At 43.7% G+C, this 19,905-nt stretch overlaps 2 protein-coding genes across 2 annotated transcripts in view; both read right to left on the bottom strand.

The window, feature by feature from the left end:
- The window catches only part of gtf2f1 (general transcription factor IIF, polypeptide 1), a 235,715-nt gene that overhangs the window by 60,096 nt on the left and 155,714 nt on the right, over window positions 1-19,905 (bottom strand). The window lies entirely within an intron of this gene.
- Window positions 1-19,905, bottom strand: part of cacna1aa (calcium channel, voltage-dependent, P/Q type, alpha 1A subunit, a) — a gene marked incomplete at both ends in the record, with an annotated part of 141,769 nt that overhangs the window by 58,189 nt on the left and 63,675 nt on the right. Inside the window, 14 exon segments of the mRNA XM_080446597.1 lie at window positions 789-895; window positions 1,726-1,785; window positions 2,323-2,452; window positions 2,910-3,045; window positions 4,039-4,370; window positions 5,326-5,520; window positions 5,908-6,431; window positions 7,866-8,043; window positions 10,002-10,052; window positions 14,986-15,092; window positions 18,308-18,375; window positions 18,894-19,011; window positions 19,211-19,283; window positions 19,654-19,785. Of these exon segments, the coding sequence (XP_080302723.1) occupies window positions 789-895; window positions 1,726-1,785; window positions 2,323-2,452; window positions 2,910-3,045; window positions 4,039-4,370; window positions 5,326-5,520; window positions 5,908-6,431; window positions 7,866-8,043; window positions 10,002-10,052; window positions 14,986-15,092; window positions 18,308-18,375; window positions 18,894-19,011; window positions 19,211-19,283; window positions 19,654-19,785 (2,211 nt within the window).

The following is a 19,905-nucleotide window of genomic DNA, read 5'->3' as shown; positions in this document are numbered from 1 at the left end:
AGGAGGGGCAGGGGCGGTTTGTGCTTGTGGGTAAATATGGGGATGTGGTGGCACTAGGGGAGGGGTATTTAAAAATGAAATGGGGGAAGGGGTGGGTTGTTTCGTGGCCAGTCGAAGTTGGTCGAAGACTGGCTGGAGAATGAGGGCTAAGGTGAGCAACAGGGAGGGATGGGGGGGCAGGTAGGAAGGGTTTGGAGGTCTCACACAACGCACACAGGAAGTAATGTTGAGAGAAGAGGTTCAATGGAGGACGAGATGGGGGGGGGGGAGGAGGCTAAGAGCAAGAAAATTGAGAGATGCAGAAATAGAGAGAGTGAGAGAGACAGACAGACAGACAGACAGACAGACAGACAGACAGACAGACAGACAGACAGACAGACAGACAGACAGACAGACAGACAGACAGACAGACAGAGAGCTAAAGAATAAGTGAGAGAGAAGGTTGTTTAAAGGAGAGAGGGAGAGAAAGAGAGGTATAGTACAGTTGTAAGGAGTCTACAGCAAGAGAGGGGGAGATGTACTCCAAGGTGCCAGCGAGGCAACAGACAGACAGACATACAGACAGACAAACAGACAGACAGACAGACAGGAGAGACAGAGCAGGGGATGGAGGAACAGAGGACAGGAGAGGAAAGGAGCGGACGGGAGAGGAGACGACAAGAGTGGACAGGAGAGGAGAGAGAGAGAAGACAAGATTGGACAGGAGAGGAAAGAGAGAAGACAGGAGTGGACAGGAAAGCAGGCGAGAGGAGTGGACAGGATGGGGAGGGGGCAGGAGGAAGACTTACGTGAAGGCGAAGGCCACCAGAGCACCACTAACCACTATAAAGTCCAGGATATTCCACAAGTCCCGGAAATAGGAGCCCTGGTGCAAGATTAGCCCCAAGTCCACCATCTGTGAGAGAGAGAGAGATAGAGATAGAGAAACACAGAGAGAGAGAGGCAGACAGACAGACAGACAGACAGACAGACAGACAGACAGAGAGAGAGAGAGAGAGAGAGAGAGAGAGGGAGAGAGAGAGAGAGAGAGAGAGAGAAACGAAGAGTTGGAGAAAGAAAAAAAAGAAAAAAAATATACACAAATATTCTCTCTTCACGCTTGTGCTCAAAGCCATAGGCTATAGCTAACCTACATTTCTGCATGTGATTTGGGCTCCATGCACGGTATACTTTGCTAAAAACAATAACAATAACAACAACAACAGACACAAAGCCCCTGTGTTTGGAAAAGAATGCCAAGCTAACCATCATAATTGGTCGTCTCTCACCTAGTGAGCATCCCAGGGGCCAAACCATGTTGATCAGTTTTGATTGCACATGAAAAATTTAGTGGGTAAATTTTTACAATTATTTTTACGCAGAGTGAAATTAACAGTCCGGATTTTGCTGTTCATGAACATTTTCTAAGCATGATGGATTTGCTCTTTCTCATTATGGGTTCTAAAAGTGGCTGATCTACGAACTGATGCTCGTTCCGCAGTAAGGGTGAATAATACCATTCATGCCATGTCACGCACCTACTGTAAAATAGCCGATCTACAAGCTCACAACCCCGGCTTGCCCAGTGTATGTGTCGAAGTGTCCCTGAGCAAGACACTTAACCCCTAGCAGCGCTCCCTCCACATACACTCGTCATAGGCATCTGAGCAGCCATCTGTTGGGTGAAATTGTAAAAGCAATTTCCCCTCCCTCAGGGACCAGAAAATACTCCTTTTCCTTCCGTACCTTTATCAGCATCTCAAAAGTGAACACTCCTGTAAAGACATAATCGAAGTAGCGTAGCACCTGCAACGAGAAGACAAAAACATCATGTGAAAACATGTGAATATATAGAACAGTAATTCTCAACCTTTTTTTATTTCATGGACCCCCAGTTTGATATGCATTAGGCCACAGACCCCCATTAGATATGATTTTTATCTCTAGGACCGCAACCGGCACTGTAACATCCTCAGTGTATATTTAACCAAATCCATTTGGTTCCATTTCTACACTCTCAGAATTACACACCTGCAAGGGTCCATTTGGACGCCTGGTGGTCCCTGGGCCTGATGTTGAGGACCATTGATATAGAATAAATTAGTTTTCTAACATGAACAATAGTTGATCGAATAGCTTGTCAAATGTAATGACATCATTACTGACTGGGCCCTGAATGTTTCAGAGAAGTTGTGATCTTTTTGTCTAAACCTTTTAGAATGTTTTGAAATAATATATATAAATGTAAAAAAATATATGTAGGAAACGTACAAAAGGAGATATTAATCGCAACCCATGAACATTGGTGCATTAGAGGAGCATGTGAAGTGCAGACAGGCTCACATTGTTACGAGGGGATTCGGGCCAGACGGGGTCCTCGGCAGCCAAGGCGATACTGCTCATAGCGATCACTGACAGGATGAGCCCCTCAAAGTAAGTCCATGTGCACAAAAAGTGGCAACCCCGCCGGAACCTGAAATCAGAAAAAAAAGAAGAATATGTACGGGCCCAGCGAGACAAAGACTTTTTTCTCCCCCATATGAAAGTAGAGAATCATAGCTCCAATATTGTCTATTTTAAAAAAATCGTGAAAAGAAAGCGTAACATTTTGAATATTTTATAAACACAAATCCTGTCTCTGACACAAAACCTTTTCTGATTCTGGGTGAATTTGGTGGTCCTGGTCCTTGACATGAAAAAAGTGCAGTGTGCTTACACCTGCTTTTCATTGGGTGTATTTCATGCTAGCCAGATCACTGTGCTTTGCATGGACATGTGTGAAAAAGTTGTATTCTGTATGTGAATGGATAGAATTAATTGTATGTGTGCGTGCGTGCGTGCGTGCGGGTGTGTGCGTGTGCGTGTGTGTGTGTGTGTGTGTGTGTGTGTGTGTGTGTGTGTGTGTGTGCGTGTGCGTCGGTCCTACTCACGGGTTGGTGGTAGACAGAATGAACATGGAGCTGAAGGGAGGCATGGGTCTTTTTCCTTCACCTACTTTCTCATCCTCATCATCATCATTCTTGTCCTCCTTCTTTGGCAGAGGCTCTGTGTTGGCGTTCTTATTGACTGGATGTGGGGAAGTCAAAGTCAAGGCCATTTATTTATGAAGCACATTGTTGACCAAAGTGCAGTACAATGAAGGCAAGTTAAATCAGTACAAATGTCAATGATTTAAAATAATAATAAGATGTATTAAGAAGATGTATTATTGACAAACTTTAAGCTATGGAAAAAAGGAGTGTCAACCACTTAAAGCTGTCCGGCAGGAGCCAGCTAACTCCATTTTGACGCTTTTGCATTTTTTCCCATAAATCAGGGCCATTGAACACCCTTTACGTCTGTGTGTTGGTAAAAAAAATATTGAACCAATGAAAACCATTAAAAAGCGCTTCTGACAAAACCAGCTAACTCCATTGGATCCTCAAATCTTCTGCTAAACCATCAAAGTCCACCGGAGTTATCTGGTTTTGCTGACTCCAGGCTCCACCCACTTTTGACCTCCAACCTCATTGTGAGCTTGGAGGTCCATTCAGCTGTTCTTATCAATGATGAACAAAACCTCCTAACTCCACTTTTTTTCATTTCCTGAAAAATGAACATTTTGGAGTTAGCTGGTTCCTGCCGGACAGCAGAGATATACTTAGTTGACCGGTGTCCCCCAGTGCTGTCTTTTCCGGAAAATAGCTGATAAGCTAATTTCACTGAATGTTCATCCCCAAATAGGGACGCCATGGTTCAAGTGGATAAGACGAGACTTACAAGTGTCAATAAAGAAGGAATAACTAATCCAAAAGGGGTAAACTGTGTCCAAAGCAGCAATAGAGAAGGCTCTACAGACTGTGTAATAATGTGTGAAGCACCTGAAGGGCTTCAAATGTGTGTGAATATAAATAAAACAGCGTGGTTTGACATATGATTACACAAAAAATGTGAAAGAGAAGAGAAGAGAAGAGAAGAGAAGAGAAGAGAAGAGAAGAGAAGAGAAGAGAAGAGAAGAGAAGAGAAGAGAAGAGAAGAGAAGAGAAGAGAAGAGAAGAGACATAATGTTCCCTCCCTTACCCTGCAGTATAGCGTTGGTGGATGGAAACACAGGCATGTCCAGTGCTGTGTAGTCTGGGTGAGGCAGACGTTGGTGCGTTATGTTCCCATAGGCGTCCAGCCCCACCAGGCTGCCATGAGTGGCGCTGTTGGCCAGGTGGAGTGCTGATCCAAAGCCGGGCGCCCGTCCGTGGCTGGTGACCAGGATGGGATGGCCCTGGCCCGGAGGGGTGGAGACCGACACCAGCTTGGTGTTCATGAGGTTGTCCAGGTCTTCACTATACTGGCTGTCCTGCCGGGAGAGGGTCTTCTGGATGGGCCGAGTGGTGGAGAGGTTTGGGCCGCTACCGTCCCTGAAAAGCAGAAGTGTCATGGGGAGTCAACTCGCATTCCTTGAGTTGAGTCGTCAATGCCATTGGCAAAAAAAACAACAAAAAAAAGATCATTTTTTTTATTCGATTTTTTTTATTTTTTTATTATCAAATCGATTAATCGAATATTCGAATACTTATAGGTCGAATAATTCGAATGCTAAAAATCACTATTAGTGAATGCCCTAGTGCCTACTACACGAACACAATTGGCCCATGTTCGGGGGGAGGTGAAGCCGGGGCGGGGAGGGTGAGAATTGTCACTGCATGTAACCCTAAGGGCTGGGGAGTGTTGGGCGGGAGGAGTAGGACTAAGGCTCTACGTCCTCCCGGTGGGGGCTCCTCACTGGCAGGTGAGTCAGTAGGATACAACAGCATTGACAACAGTGCAAGTGTGTGGGGAGGAATCAATTAGCACAACAGCTAAATTGGAGAGAAAAAGGGGTGGGAAAGCAACAAACAAACAAATAAAAAAGAAATAGTAATAATAAGAGACAAAATATAATACTTGCACAATCAAACACATCACATTCAAAAGGAGGAGAGGGAGGAGGAGAGGAGAGAAGAGGAGAGGAGAGGAGAGGAGAGGAGAGGAGAGGAGAGGAGAGGAGAGGAGAGGAGAGGAGAGGAGAGGAGAGGAGAGGAGAGGAGAGGATCAATGTGCAGGAATGCAGAAGTAAAGAAGAGAGTCTGGCGGACAGAAAGGAGACAGAGAAAATCATTAAAAGAGGGATGGAAGAGAGAAGAGATAGTGGGGTCGTTTCATTTGATTTTTGGATAAGAGGATATGACAGGAAATAGAATGAATGCCCAGATGCATCCTTGCCCTTTCTCCTCATCCATTATCGCGTTGGCATAGCTACAAAGCAAAATACTGCGATTTAGTTTAACGAACACTCAGGACTTTTCCGTGTGTGGCTTCAGCCCTTGTTCGTACCTTCGACGATGCTGCCGCGTCCTCTTCCCCTCTCCGTCGGGCTGGTTGCTGTGGCGGCTACACCGGGGCTTCCTCTCGGCCCCCTCGCCACCGGCGCCCTCCTGCTCCCCGGCCTCTCCGCCGCCGTCCGTCCCTTTTCTCTTCTTCTGCTTGCCCGCTCCGACCACACCTCCTCCTCCAACCCCGCCGTTAGGGCTGTCACCATCATGACATTTTAGTCGACGATTAATTGTCGTACAAGTAATTGCGATAAGCAATTACTTGGTTTAATTGTGTCTTTGACATTGACCACTGGAACATGTGCACCGGGTGCATATGACAAATACAATATAATCAAAATAAAATAATGTACTGTGGCCAACATAGGCCATATTTAATCATTCTATAATAGTGGCATAGGCCGATTAATAAGCTCACTACGCATTGCGACGCATTATTGATCGGCTATTTACACATATATTTTGAATATATATGAACATCTTTCAAAGTGGATTATTACAATTATGACGCTTATGCAAAACAATCGCGATTATCTCAAATAATCACCATCAGCCGATGATGTAATAATCGTGCCAGGCCTACCCCTCCTCCTCCTCGCCGCTCTTCCGGTGTGTCCCTCTGAGCTTGCGGTGCTCGGACTGCCCGCCTCCGCCCCGGCCTCCGCCGCCGCCGCTCCGGGTGTGGTGGTGCCTCCTCGGGGGCCTCTCCTCGGCGCCCGGCGGCGGGATCTGGACCGGCACGGCGTCCAGGCGGGTGTGCGAGACGTGGTGGTGATGGTGGTGGTGCTGCTCGGCCTTGCGGCTCCGCCGGCTCTCCGTCGACTCGCCGCGCTCCATAGGGGGCCTGCTGCCGCTGGGGCCGGGGCCGGGCCCTACCACGCCCCCGCCTCCCCCGCCGCCTCCGCCTACCTCACCCCCTCGCTCGTGGAGCTGTGTCTGCCGGTGGAGCTCGTCGGTGGGGTGCTGCTGGCTGAAGTGGGGGCCCGGGTGGGCGGCGGTGGTGGTCTTGTTGGTGTTGTTATTGCGGTTCTCGTGGGGGTCCACCACCAGGGGGCGATCCAGGTGGGTCTTCATGTCCGGACGCGAGATTTGGCGCGAGAAGTTGACCTGCAAGGGCACAGAGAGAGAGAGAGAGAGAGAGAGAGAGAGAGAGAGAGAGAGAGAGAGAGAGAGAGAGAGAGAAAGAGAGAGAGAGAGAGAGAGAGAGAGAGAGAGGATGAGAGAGGAAGGGGAGAGCAGAAGAAGGGAAAGGAGGAAAATAAAGTTGGAAAGGAGGAGTGGGAAGATCCGGGGTTGGTAAAGAGAATGGAAAATTTGTGTCAGCGATAACGAGCAAGTGATGAAGAGGCTGAGATTTTAGCTTAAAGGAGAAGTTCACCCAAAAAATGACTTATTTTCTATCAATTGCACATGCCCTATGAAGCCTTGAATCCATGGATTATTTTTAGTTTTTGTGGCATTCCTAAGCTAATAATTTGATTCCCGTCTCCTACCGGCTAATGTATCCGGTAGGAGACACAAAGTAGATTATTTGTGTCTCCTACCGGAAATACACACGGTCTTCAAATTATTGTCTTAGGAATGCCACAAAAACAAAAATAGATCCATGAAATCAAGGCTTCATGGGGTGTGTAATTGATAGAAAATAAGTAATTTTTTGGGTGAACTCCTCCTTTAACTTAAAAATGCAGGGTCCTCTTAAAAAATAAACAGTTTTCAACATGCTGCTTTAAGATCCATCCACACCAAGAATGATGAAGAGATGAACTATCAAGAACTATACAGTATGTGAGCTAATGATGTGATCATCCACACTGACGGACGGTAACGGTAACGCTCCGTAAACACATTGAGCATAAACACCCTGCTCCATTGGCTGTCAATGTTTCTTTCATTCATCAAATAGCTCTAGTCTCCACTGGTGTTGCGGTGTGGAGTCCGCCATCCACGTGAGTTAGAAAGATATAAACATATTTATAGCTATCATTATAGTCATCATTCTTGGTATGGGACACCATAAATACTCTCCTTATCCCATTCAATCCGGAAACGTGTGTCATTTTAGATTTGAGCTATAACCATTGTTTTAGATTTCTTTGGCTATTCAAAAATGGCATGATGAGGTGGTAGATCTGCTATTTTTGAAAAACCATGAAAAATGTGTCCAAATCTTTGAATATATATATTTTTAAAGCGAACATTTGTAACTCAAATCTTTGCTTCTGGAGGTCCCTGGAACAAAATGTACAAATGTTCGCTTAAAAAATATATATATTCAAAGATTTGCACACATTTTCAGGATTTTTCTAAAATAGCAGATCTACAAACTCGTAGCAAGCTATGAGCTTATACAGTATGCTATTTTTGAATAGCCAAAGAAATCTAAAATGATATAGATGCGTTCCCGGATTGAATGGGTTATACTAACATACAATTAAACTGAAATATTCTTTGTCATCATCATAATCATCATCCCCATCACTTGTGTACACTGATACCACAAGGCTAGGGGGCAGCGTTTTTTTTTGCCTGGTCCTTTACATTGTTCTGCTCCCCGCTCCCTGTCCTTGCCTTCCAGTGTTCGTCGGGGTCAAGCTCGTTGTAGAGCGCCTCCCGGCTGGACGCCAGGGTCTGCTTCCTTAGCTCCTTGGTGCGCTGCTCCCACACCGACTTACTGTTGTTGTTGTTCCCCTTGCTGTTGTTCTTCTGCTGCTCCGTACTGCAAAGCGAAAGAGGGTGGGAGAGAAGGAAAGAGACAGAGACAGAGAGCGACAGAGAGAGAGACGGGTTGAGAGTGTCAGAAATCAGTTTTAGGCTGTATAACACTGACACACCGCAAAATTGACTCAGGATTTTGCGGCGTAGGTATAGCGCTGAAACACTAGGACGAGACATCCAACACTCACAGAATCACGAATGAGTGAATGGGGCCGATACACCAAGACACAGACCACACACATGTACAGGGTCACCTGGCTGGGCCTGCGTTGTACAAGAGGCCGCTCAACACAGCACGGGGGTTGATTGTCTAAAAAGCACGTTTCCCAAAGTGAACGCAGGGAATGAAGGCCCTGCAGACTTTGGGAACACCCACACGCAAAGTGTGAACACAAAGATGAGGAAAGCTCAAGATCAGGATTTTCGTCTACAGAGAGTCAAATCCAAAACATGAAAAAGGGGAAAAAAGAAAAAAGAATAAACCCTCTTACGGTACTTACTAGAGAAGAAGACCGAGACCCCAAATGGCGCCCCAGAATCTCTGCTAAAGTAGCTTAAAATGGAGTAGCCACAGAAATCACAACAGTCTGTTAATGGACAATTGTGACCGAGCATACGTTTTTGTTGTACCTCTGCAGTCCAAAAAAATCCAATAATCCAATGGCAGACTGCCATGTGGTCAATGCCCCCCCCATGCCACATCCACCCCCTCCCCTTGCTCTGTCTGTCCAAAAGTTCTACAGAAGTAAGAAGAGCCAAAATGGCTTCCAAAGTAATCCACTTTCGCTAAGTGTCTCTCCCAGGGCCAAGTCAGCCACATTAAAGAGACAACGAGGAAACAAGCAACAAAAAAGTATACTCAAAAACATCAAGCCAATGCCAAAGTACAAAGTAAAATCCACAGTGTTAAAGAGACAACTTTGCTGATTTTCAACCTAAATCCCACTGTTCTGATGTGAGGAGATCAATAATAGTGTGGAAGGGGAAAGAAGGGTGTAGCTCGTTGCGACACGACTGCAAAAGCTTTCCCCACAATAACAGAAAACATAAAATACACTAGTATAGAGCCCTGAGGTGAAGTGCAAAACACACTGCTTGCGCAGCACAGTGGCGCCTGAAGTGCCACGTGTAGCGCCACCAACAGGAAGCATCGCGCTGCCACGCGCTGTATAAGGAGAACGCCATTGAGGACACACACAGTGTGCGGGACATTAACTTGTTGTAACTTGTGTTCCAGGTGACTTTGATTCCTCACCTGAATAGTCAATCTTCAGAGCTATGGCTATTTTTTCTCTTTTTTGGGGGGGAAGGTTTTTATATGATGGGATTGTGTGCCATACAACTCTGGATATTTCTCCATTTCAATAGTCTGTCCTTGCTCATTGTGCCTCGACAACAACAGGTTGGGACTATAGTCTGCAGGTTGGGATATCTGCTATGGGAGCAGAAGAATGCATGCTCATGGCTACCCGTTTTCAGTGGCACCCGGAAATAGAACAGTGGCGGGTCAGGTGGCACGTCAGCAAACACTGGCACACGTCTAGCGGTGCCAGTGTGAGGATTTTACATAGTATTATTATATTTTGCCACACTATTGAATTAGGTTGAAAATTCAGCAACGTCTTCCTTTAACACTCAGGAGTTTACAACGTAATGAAAGCACCTAAGAAAGCCAATAACAGACAGAGTTCAAAAAGGAAGGCGAGGATCGCAGTGATGGGTGGGTGGGGGTTTACGGAGGGCAAGGTAAAGGAAGCCGGTCTCAAGGAGAGGAAAGGAAGGCGAGAGTATGGGAGTCAAATCAAGAGAGAGTGAGACATAGTAAGAGCAAGAGAGAGTGAGACAGAGAGAGAGAGAGAGAGAGAGAGAGAGAGAGAGAGAGAGAGAGAGAGAGAGAGAGAGAGAGAGAGAGAGAGAGTAGGACGTCATAAATGAAGAAACAAATAAATAAATAAATACCAGTCCAGAAAGGGGTCGGAAGTGTTGTGATTCTCACTGTTTACTTTGTTGCTGAGGAGGGAAACAGGCATCGTGTGAGATGGCACAGAGACAACACAAGGACGCGTCCAGTCTAAAATGACATCCATCCATCACTGTGACAAACACATACAGGCCAATCCTTATTTTGTTACCCTTCAGCCCTTTCCACAAATACAGTTTCACTTGACAAACATGACTTCTTTGCAATGGAGAAAAAGTGTTGGACCCTTTGTGTTGATACTTTTCACTTTTGTCAGCTGAAAAGAATGACACCTGCAACTAACAAAACTGTGAAAATCATGAAAACCATACACGTTGTGGAATCTAAATATATATTACTGAGTTCATGAAAATAGATTCTAAAAGAAGAATGTGTCAATTTAAATAACGTTGGTCCTATCTGTTTTTGGGAAATACACACATAATATGTATTATTTGACAATGTTGAACCATGAAAATAAGGCAATACTTTTTCCCAGCATGAAATGGACACAAAGCATTTTCGATTGGATGCTTCCTCCTCACACACACACACACACACACACACACACACACACACACACACACACACACACACACACACACACACACACACACACACACACACACACACACACACACACACACACACCTCTCTCTCATTTTGCACTGTGCTGCAGATTTTGCACTGTCCTGCCTTTTTGCAATCTCCTGTATTTAACCTTTCTTGCATCACTCTCCACCCTGCATGTTTATGGATGCTTGGTTCTGATTCTTTCCATTCCAGATATACCTTGAGTCTGGAAAATCTTTCCTGTTCAATTGCTGGGTTTCTAGTGTTCCTATTCGTTTTGTACTTTTCACTTGCTTGAATTAAATCGGAACATTTCCCGCCATGTTTCTACAACTTCAACTGCAATACTTAATACATACTCTGACACAGAACTCTGTTGCGCGGTGAAAATAGCAGATCTACAAGCTCACAGCGCGTTGAGGCACGACATGTTGTGAGCTTGTTGATCCTGCCATTTGTTGTATGACTAAGTGCAAATCAGGCTGCACTCTTGCTGTCAAAATCTTCGTCTCTTCTTTATGGTCGCCCTATTTCATGTATTCCAAAGGGTAAAAGTGTAATTAAAACTCAGGATAAGCAGTATAAGACTTTAGCCATTTCTCTTACTCTGCACATCTCACTGTGAATACATTCTCTCTCTCTAAAATATACGCAGTCAAAACAACACACGTACATGCACTCCGCAAAGGGAACATCAGGCTAAACAAAGGTTAAATGGACACATAGGGGCTGATTCACTAAGCTGGTCGTAAATAACGTGTAAAAAAAAGTGACTAAAGGAGGGTGTATTTTCTCTAAGCAAAAACTGACGTGCAAATTTTTGTCTGTCAGTCAGAGGCACATGCTCGTGGAGATTGAGATTGAGGTTTGGCACATTGCAATTGATTTTGCATGAAGAATAAAGCATTCTAATGACATAAGCAAGCTTTGAAGTAAGTCAGCCTCGGAACAGACTTGAGAAAGAGCAGACCTCGCGCAAAATTCACAGGCAGAAAAGATGAATGAATCAGACTACTAACGTGGGAAGTTGCGTAAATGCCTTTACGTTCAAAATATGGGCGTAAACAGCTTAGTGAATCGGGCCCATTGTGTCTAAGTGCACGCACAGTGCACACAATCACACAATCACACACACACACACACACACACACACACACACACACACACACACACACACACACACACACACACACACACACACACACACACACACACACACACACCCCCACACACACACACACACACACACACACACACACACACACACACACACACACACACACATACACACACATACACACAGCTACAGTAGGTGATCACAAGTAGGGGAGTCTGGGGGGAAACTATTTACATTTTCCTTCATGATTCACAGAATACTTGAAATATACTAGTCATCTTTTGTTTTAAGAAACATATATATGTGCCCTAATTACTAATACCATTTATAAGCTTTCACTAGTAAGGACAAGACTAAAATATTACTTTTAATGCAATAAGTCAAAGTGTTCAAATGCAATTGTAACACTGTAAAAATAAGTCATATTAACTATATCTCAAATAAAAGCACACAAATAAGTAATATTGATTTTTAATTATTATAATCTTTTATGTTTTATAATAATTTAAAAAAATATTTTTTTAATTTGAATTATTTAATTTTAGAATTTCGTTTTTTTCAAATGTATGTCTATTTTCTTATTTAAATGTATTTTTACTTAGAAATGAGACATTTTGTGAAATGTTCATCTACTGACAACATTTGCCCCCGATCGGGCAGCCATGATGAAATACCATATTCTAGCTAGAAACACCTAGATTACTGTAGCATAGGCTGCTGACGTTAATTTGTGACCAATAACATAGAGATACAATTTATCTAAGTTTAAATTACCGTAGCTGTCATCTTAACTTTAGACTTTTCTTAACTAAAATACTGTATATTCGAGAATGTATTTACACCTCAAAATCATTTTTTGTTGAAACAGTACAGGGAGCAGAGGCTGATGTAAATATCAAAGAAATAAAGGTTAAAAGTATGTGTGTGTGCGTGTGCGTGTGCGTGTGTGTGTGTGTTTGTGTGGTGGGGGGTGGCAGAGAGAGAAAGGAAGGGAGAGATATTTCCACAAAGGTTGAGGAACCTCTGTCATGCTTTTGCTGGTGTGTGTGTGTGTGTGTGTGTGTGTGTGTGTGTGTGTGTGTGTGTGTGTGTGTGTGTGTGTGTGTGTGTGTGTGTGTGTGTGTGTGTGTGTGTGTGTGTGTGTGTGTGTGTGTGTGTGTGTGTGTGTGTGTGTGTGTGTGTAAATATATCAAAGACTGTAGCTCCCCTGACTGAAAAAGGGCTCACCCAGATCAAACGGTACTACAGTGTGTGTGTGTGTGTGTGTGTGTGTGTGTGTGTGTGTGTGTGTGTGTGTGTGTGTGTGTGTGTGTGTGTGTGTGTGTGTGTGTGTGTGTGTGTGTGTGTGTGTGTGGGGGGGGGGTGGGGGTGGGTGGGTGTGTGTGTGTGTGTGTGTGTGTGTGTGTGTGTGTGTGTGTGTGTGTGTGTGTGTGTGTGTGTGGGTGTGTGTGTGCCCAACTAGGAGAGAGAGAATACTTGACCTATACCTGTGTGATGTGTGTGCACTTTTGTATATCACCACTTATACATCAAGTCCAGGTGGTTTTCTTAAAACTAAATAAAGAATTACCTACTTTATGATGGGATGATCTACAGCATGTAACATATATGTGAATCTTTACTTTAAATCATACCATTATGTCTTATACTGTACTGTATACGTATTTATATGACATGAACAGTATATCAAAAATACGTTGATTATAGTAGCTTCATAATAGAGGCATTTACAGCTGTTCACACGTTAACAATTTGTAAACGACTGCAGTTCTTATTACAGCAAAATCCAGAGTGTTAATTCAACTTTGAGGACTCTTGTATGAGAGTGCTAAACTGGCACTCAATCGATAACTGTTACAGTAAATCCTCAGCCTGGTGACGCAAAGTTACTATGCAGGCACTAAGGAAATATCCCATTAGCGCTGAGATTTACAAGTTTTGTATATGCTGCCTCTGCAGATATATGCTCGCCACCTAGCATAATGCCATGGAGGTCGAGAAGCTTTTGGTTATGTTGCCAGGCAACCCCCTCCCCCCCCCAAAAAAAAACAGACATATTCACGGTTGCAAACATACTAACAATAAGCGATATTATACCGTAGGCCTGTAATCTGTATACACTTGATTCAAGCACACACAGGGGTTTTTTTTGTCAATAAGGAGAGGAATAAGGAGTGGATAGGTTTACGAAGTAGTCAAGGAAAGAGGTAGCCATTCTATTTTTCTGGAAATGAAATGGGGAGGTAACTTGGAGGGGTCGTGGAGGAATATTTGTTGAGAAAATACAGTTTGCTATAGTCACATCACTAATCTCTACTGCATTTAAACAAACCTGGTATCCTCACAACCTGTTTCCATGAGATAGCTTTCCACCCCTGCATATAAGCAGCACACTGCAATTTTGCAAAACAGGTTTCTCCTTTATAAAAGGCTTACTGATTGGACACATACTGCACAGTAGGCCTACATAGATGATTATAAATGTCATACTGTCACGTCCCGTTTGGCTCATCGCTGGACATCATTGAACTGTTTCTTAAAACAGGGAGCGGATATGTACATGTACACAGACGGAGAGTCCAGCCGACTGCTTATAAAACATGACACCATGAAACTAAAGTTCTCATAGAGAGGTCACACAGACAGGTACGTTACGGACAAAACAAGTCACTAATGTACAGAAGTACATTTACTCAAGTACTGTACTTAAGTAAAATTTGAGGTACTTTTACTTTATGCGAGTATTTGTATTTTTCAATACAGATATCTTTAGTTACTATACTTTGCAGATATAGATTATTCATATAAAACATACTTAAGCCCTATTCTATATTTTGGCTATTCAAAAAGAGCAGGTCAAATCGAAGTAGCCTACTTCTTCATTGTTTGGCCACCATGACTGAATAATCATGCAACAAACCCACTGATAATATTCAGTCTAATCCCAACCACCTCACCACTTCGCCACAGGTAATTCACCCTTCTCCAGTCCGGAAAATACCATAGGTCTTTTGCCACGCTCCACTTGGTTTGCTTCCAAAATAGGGCCCTTTGAGTTAAGTTAACACTGGATTTTGCTGTGTAAAGTGTGTGGAGTGCATTGCTATGAATAGTCCTTCTTGTTATTTGATATGCTACTTAATGTGCTTAAATGCATATCTGTGTGTCAACATGTAAACAAACTCCAAGACAAGTAAATATTTGCAACTGTACAGCATATCGTACACGGTGAAATGCTTAGTGTTAATTTATCCATTTGTGTAAAAGCACAATGACAGAGGGGGGAAACTCACGCTGCAATGGACAGGTTGGCGGCGGACAGAGGGCTGACATCAGCCAATTCTTTGGCCTTCGCGGCGGCAGCCTTCTTATTGGCGGCCTTCTCTTCCTCCTGCTCATCCTTGGGAAAGATATTATTATTAATACATTATCAATTATTAATAAACTAAAAAATGCAACACAGACACGTAAAATAATGTATTAGAGAAAATACATATAAGAATATAAAGTAAAAATAACACAGAAGTAAATTTCAAAAACAATATTACATTAAAGCAGGACTATAAAAAGTAGGTTTTAAAGGGACACTATCATGATTTTCAACATTATCTCTATATATGTGTTCTGTCTTGATTAATGTTCCATTAGCAGCCATAAAACTGAGCAGTCTTCCGTTGCATGTTTGAAACGCTGCCGAAGTTGTGAAAGGTTTACCCCCAGTGATGTCACTGGGGGTAAAATATGTGAGTGTGAAAACTACAACCCTTAGTTCCTGGTTTTTAGCTGCTACCAACGGTGGCCGTGACATTGTCCTTGTTTGCTGTGTTATGGCAAAAATAGAGATCTTGACTGCGGAAAATATGAGTCAGGTTGATGGCGGCCATAGACCGCATGGGTGTGCCATATTGGTGCTGAACCCGCGAAATGCATTATTCTCTGTCAATATCGGTTGTAAATTAACTGTTGTAGTTTCAATAGATTATGCAACAGCATGATAGTGTCCCTTTAAGAAGTGAGCTACTGATTTGGCTAGAAAAGAGAGAGAGAGAGAGAGGGGGAGGAAGACGAGGACATGTGCTCAACAGTGATTGCCCACTTTTTGAACAGCTCTGTTTCTTGAAGTGAATTTCCCCTATCATTTACTCCATAGAAACTCCTTATATAATGAGTTTTAAGTCTGGAACTAAGTCAACCAACTACGAGATGAGTCTGACAATACAATATTTAATTCAGCTCAAAATAATTATTAGAAAATGGGGGGGGGGGGAAGGTACAAGTACGTAATTATTTTAAGAGTGAAGGGACTACTCATCTCATAAACCATTTCACATACCTTTCTCCAAACTAATGATAATTTTGCTTTCTTCTTGAATATTTACTTTTCATTATTAGCCTATAGTGTTTATTGTTAATAATAGTGTTGTTACATATTGTATCGTATAACCATCCCTCCGGGCTATGTGATCTAGTGGTAGCAGTAAGTATGAGCTGTGACATTAACAGGTGTGGTAAACATTTCCAGGGTAACAGCCAGCTCCTCCAATCAGATATGTCACTTAAGACTGTGGGTAGAGTATTACTTCTCCATGATATCGCAAACAAAACATGCTTTTCTTAAAACTAGTTTTATACAAACTTGTGGCTTCTACAGGAGCATACACAGTACCATCTTTTAACAATCTCATAGCTCGTGGTATATGTACCTTGGATGGTTACAACATTATGGCTAATAATCAAAATCCTCTATGCAGAATATGAATGGGCTTTTCACTTCTGGAAACTCACTGTTGAGCTCTATTGCAAATAATGATAGAGACAGAGAGTGAGAGCGACAGTAGAGACAGAGTGAAAGAGAGGGGGAGGGGGAAAAAAAGCTTGACTAGGCAAGCCTAGTTAAGCCGTCCCCAGATACATGCCATTGGGGATATGTGTTGGTGAAGTATGATTAATGTACACAACTACGTGTGTACCATTATGTCTAACACAGTGCTACTATCTGCATGCACTTCATGAGTTTACACCATTGACAACTTTGAGTAGCCTAGGCTATGCCAATAAACAGGAAGGAACACTGCCCAGGGTTTAACATAATGGCTTTTATTGAGATGTTTCCCCGTGACTGTTGGGCCTGGCCTGACAGATATTGCTAACTGGCTAGATAATGTACATGTAAACAGGAGCACATAGTGTCATAGGTGCAAAGTAATGCAGGTTTTAAGGGGGGAGCTGCAGTTAGTGTACATTTACAAAAGTAGACACTTGCAAGAAGCACTATTGTGCATATAGAGCACAAAATACCAGCAATTATGTTAGCTTGTTAAGGTTAGCCCCAGCCGACAGTACGTTATGTTAGGTAACGGTAGCTAACGTTACTTAGCTGTAGCTAACATTGACAAAGTTAGACACTTGCTAGAAGCACTATGTAAAGTTATAGCTAGAGCTAGAGCGCAACATACCAGAGTGTTCATGAACGTGACGCAGGGAAAAGAAAGAAATACCAATACATTGCCAGTTATTAAGCTCCTAAATATGTATTTAGAGAGGAGAACGATTCAAATAGCAGACGTAGACGCAGGAGAAATGAAACACACAGAGTCTAGTAACGGCATGGCTTCCCTGTGCAATCTGTAGAGGTCCGTAAGTTACTACTGTAGGTGTGCAGTTTGTGCACCAATGTTGTGCTAATGTGCTAACATGAGCTTAGCAGCGTGAGGTGAGCTGTGATTGGCGTAAAAGCGTCAGCTGAGCTGTGTGGTGTGGTTTGCTGTGATTGGTCTACTTTTATAGGGACTGTGAATGGTGTAGCTGAGCTGTGTAGTTTGCTGTGATTGGTCTACTTTCGTGGTGATATACAAATGGTCTACTTCTTGGGGACATACTGTACATACAGACCAACCCATTCTGCGCCACACTGTAAAAATGTTAATAAATACGTAGGTTCAGATAACAGAAGTGACACAAGAGAAATGGTAAACATCAACACATTTTTCAATTAACGCTCACTTACATGTTTAAGATCCTAATCCCTCCTGCAAGTATTTAACCACTTAAACCCTCTATACTTAGTATAACGGACCTGAGTTGCAACTATTTTTCGCTCTACACCAAATCTCTTCGGCAAAAAATAGCCGATCTACAAGCTCACAACACATCACAACACGACGCGGTGTGAGCTTATAGATCGGCTATTTTTGGCAGATGTCCCCCCCCCCCCCCACACACACACAGAATAGGGATGCTGGGGTTCAAGTGGTTAAATAAAAAAAGATGTGGCAAATTGTGATGTAACACTTTGGCCCGTTCCAATACAGATGCATCCATGGTGCACAGTGCATTATGTAGGGAACAGATAACTCACGCAGGTGTGATTCAACAACGTGGAGTCGGACAGACGCATGCGTGTTTCAACAATGGGGAGTCAGTCACCCGGCCAGTCAGTCAGTAATGGACTCGTACTGGCCAGCCTCTAGGTCCGGCAAAAATGTGACAAGATACAACTCCCTTGATGGAATGGAAATAGAGAATACAGGAAAGAGAGAGAGAGAGAGAGAGAGAGAGAGAGAGAGAGAGAGAGAGAGAGAGAGAGGAATGGAGGGGTGGACTGTGGTGGTGTACCTTGGTCAGTTCCTGTGCGTTGGCCAGATTGTCCACAGCGATGGCCAAGAAGACATTCAGGAGAGTGTCTGAATACAGACAGTTAAAGGAAGCAGACACTGTTTGTGTGTGTGTGTGTGTGTGTGTGTGTGTGTGTGTGTGTGTGTGTGTGTGTGTGTGTGTGTGTGTGTGTGTGTGTGTGTGTGTGTGTGTGTGTGTGTGTGTGTACACACCACCAATGCAATAACAGACTCTGATGACAAGCATTGAAACCAATAATGTGTATTAGAATGTTGATAATATAAAGTATAAATTAAGATGGCAGTTTGTTTTTCCTTCCCGCGAACACCGACAATTGTGTTGTTTTGAGCACCTGGATGCACTATGGACAATTCAAAGTCTAGTCTATGCGGTGACTGATAGGAACTTTACCCCAGCGCCACCTGAGTGCCCCTATTAAGGCAATTGATACTGCATTGCTAAAGCATTGTGTGTGTGTGTGTGTGTGTGTGTGTGTGTGTGTGTGTGTGTGTGTGTGTGTGTGTGTGTGTGTGTGTGTGTGTGTGTGTGTGTGTGTGTGTGTGTGTGTTTCCAAGTAGATGGATACAGTTGCCAAATAGTGTGAGCACGATAAAGAAGACGGAGAATCCCATTCCCTTGTTGACTCCACCCTGAGACTTGATGCCGTCATACATCACCATGTTCCAGTCCTCTCCTGTTAGGATCTGAACACACGCACACCACACACACGCGCGCACACACGCACACGCACACACACACACCTTGAATATTCAGATGGTAGGATAATCATGCATGCATGCAACTTTGCCTTGTTAACATGTTCTGAATTGTCCGTTAATTGTTTCATCAATCAATCTTTCTGCCCTTCCTCTTCTTGTCCCCTCCCCCACCCCCCACACTCACCTGGAACACTGTCATTATTGCTGCGGGGAATGTATCAAAATTGGTCGGAGGAGTCCCAGTTTCAAAATTAAACCTAGTGGGGAAAAACACAGCACAGAGAAAGAGAGAGGGAAAGATAGAGCAAGATATATTTTGGGTGAGAGAGAAAGGACAAGAAAAAAGGGGTTATTGGAATCACCTCTGTAGGAACACCCAGCACTTTTCTCTCTGTTTCTGAAAGGCAAAGAAACTTTGCAGACATTTGAAACACAAGAAAAAGAAGGGACACACAGAGAGAGAGAGAGAGAGAGAGAGAGAGAGAGAGAGAGAGAGAGAGAGAGAGAGAGAGAGAGAGAGAGAGAGAGAGAGAGAGAGAGAGAGAGAGAGAGAGCGAGAGAGAGAGAGAGAGAGAGAGAGAGAGAGAGAGAGAGAGAGGGAGGGAGAGAGAGAAGGAAAACCCTTACTGTCCTCCAAAGAGTTGCATGCCTAACAGGGCAAAGACGACGATGAAGAGGAAGAGGAGGAAGAGCAAGCTGATAATGGACTTCATGGAGTTCAGCAGTGAGACGACCAGGTTACGTAACGACGCCCAGTACCTGACAACGCACGCACGCGCGCGCACACACACACACACACACACACACACACACACACACACACACACACACACACACACACACACACACACACACACACACACACACACACACACACAC

Source organism: Gymnoscopelus braueri, assembly GCF_963280865.1.
Source record: "Gymnoscopelus braueri genome assembly, chromosome: 13".
In the NCBI taxonomy this organism is placed as follows: Eukaryota; Metazoa; Chordata; class Actinopteri; order Myctophiformes; family Myctophidae; genus Gymnoscopelus; species Gymnoscopelus braueri.
This window is presented reverse-complemented; position numbering and strand designations above follow the sequence as displayed.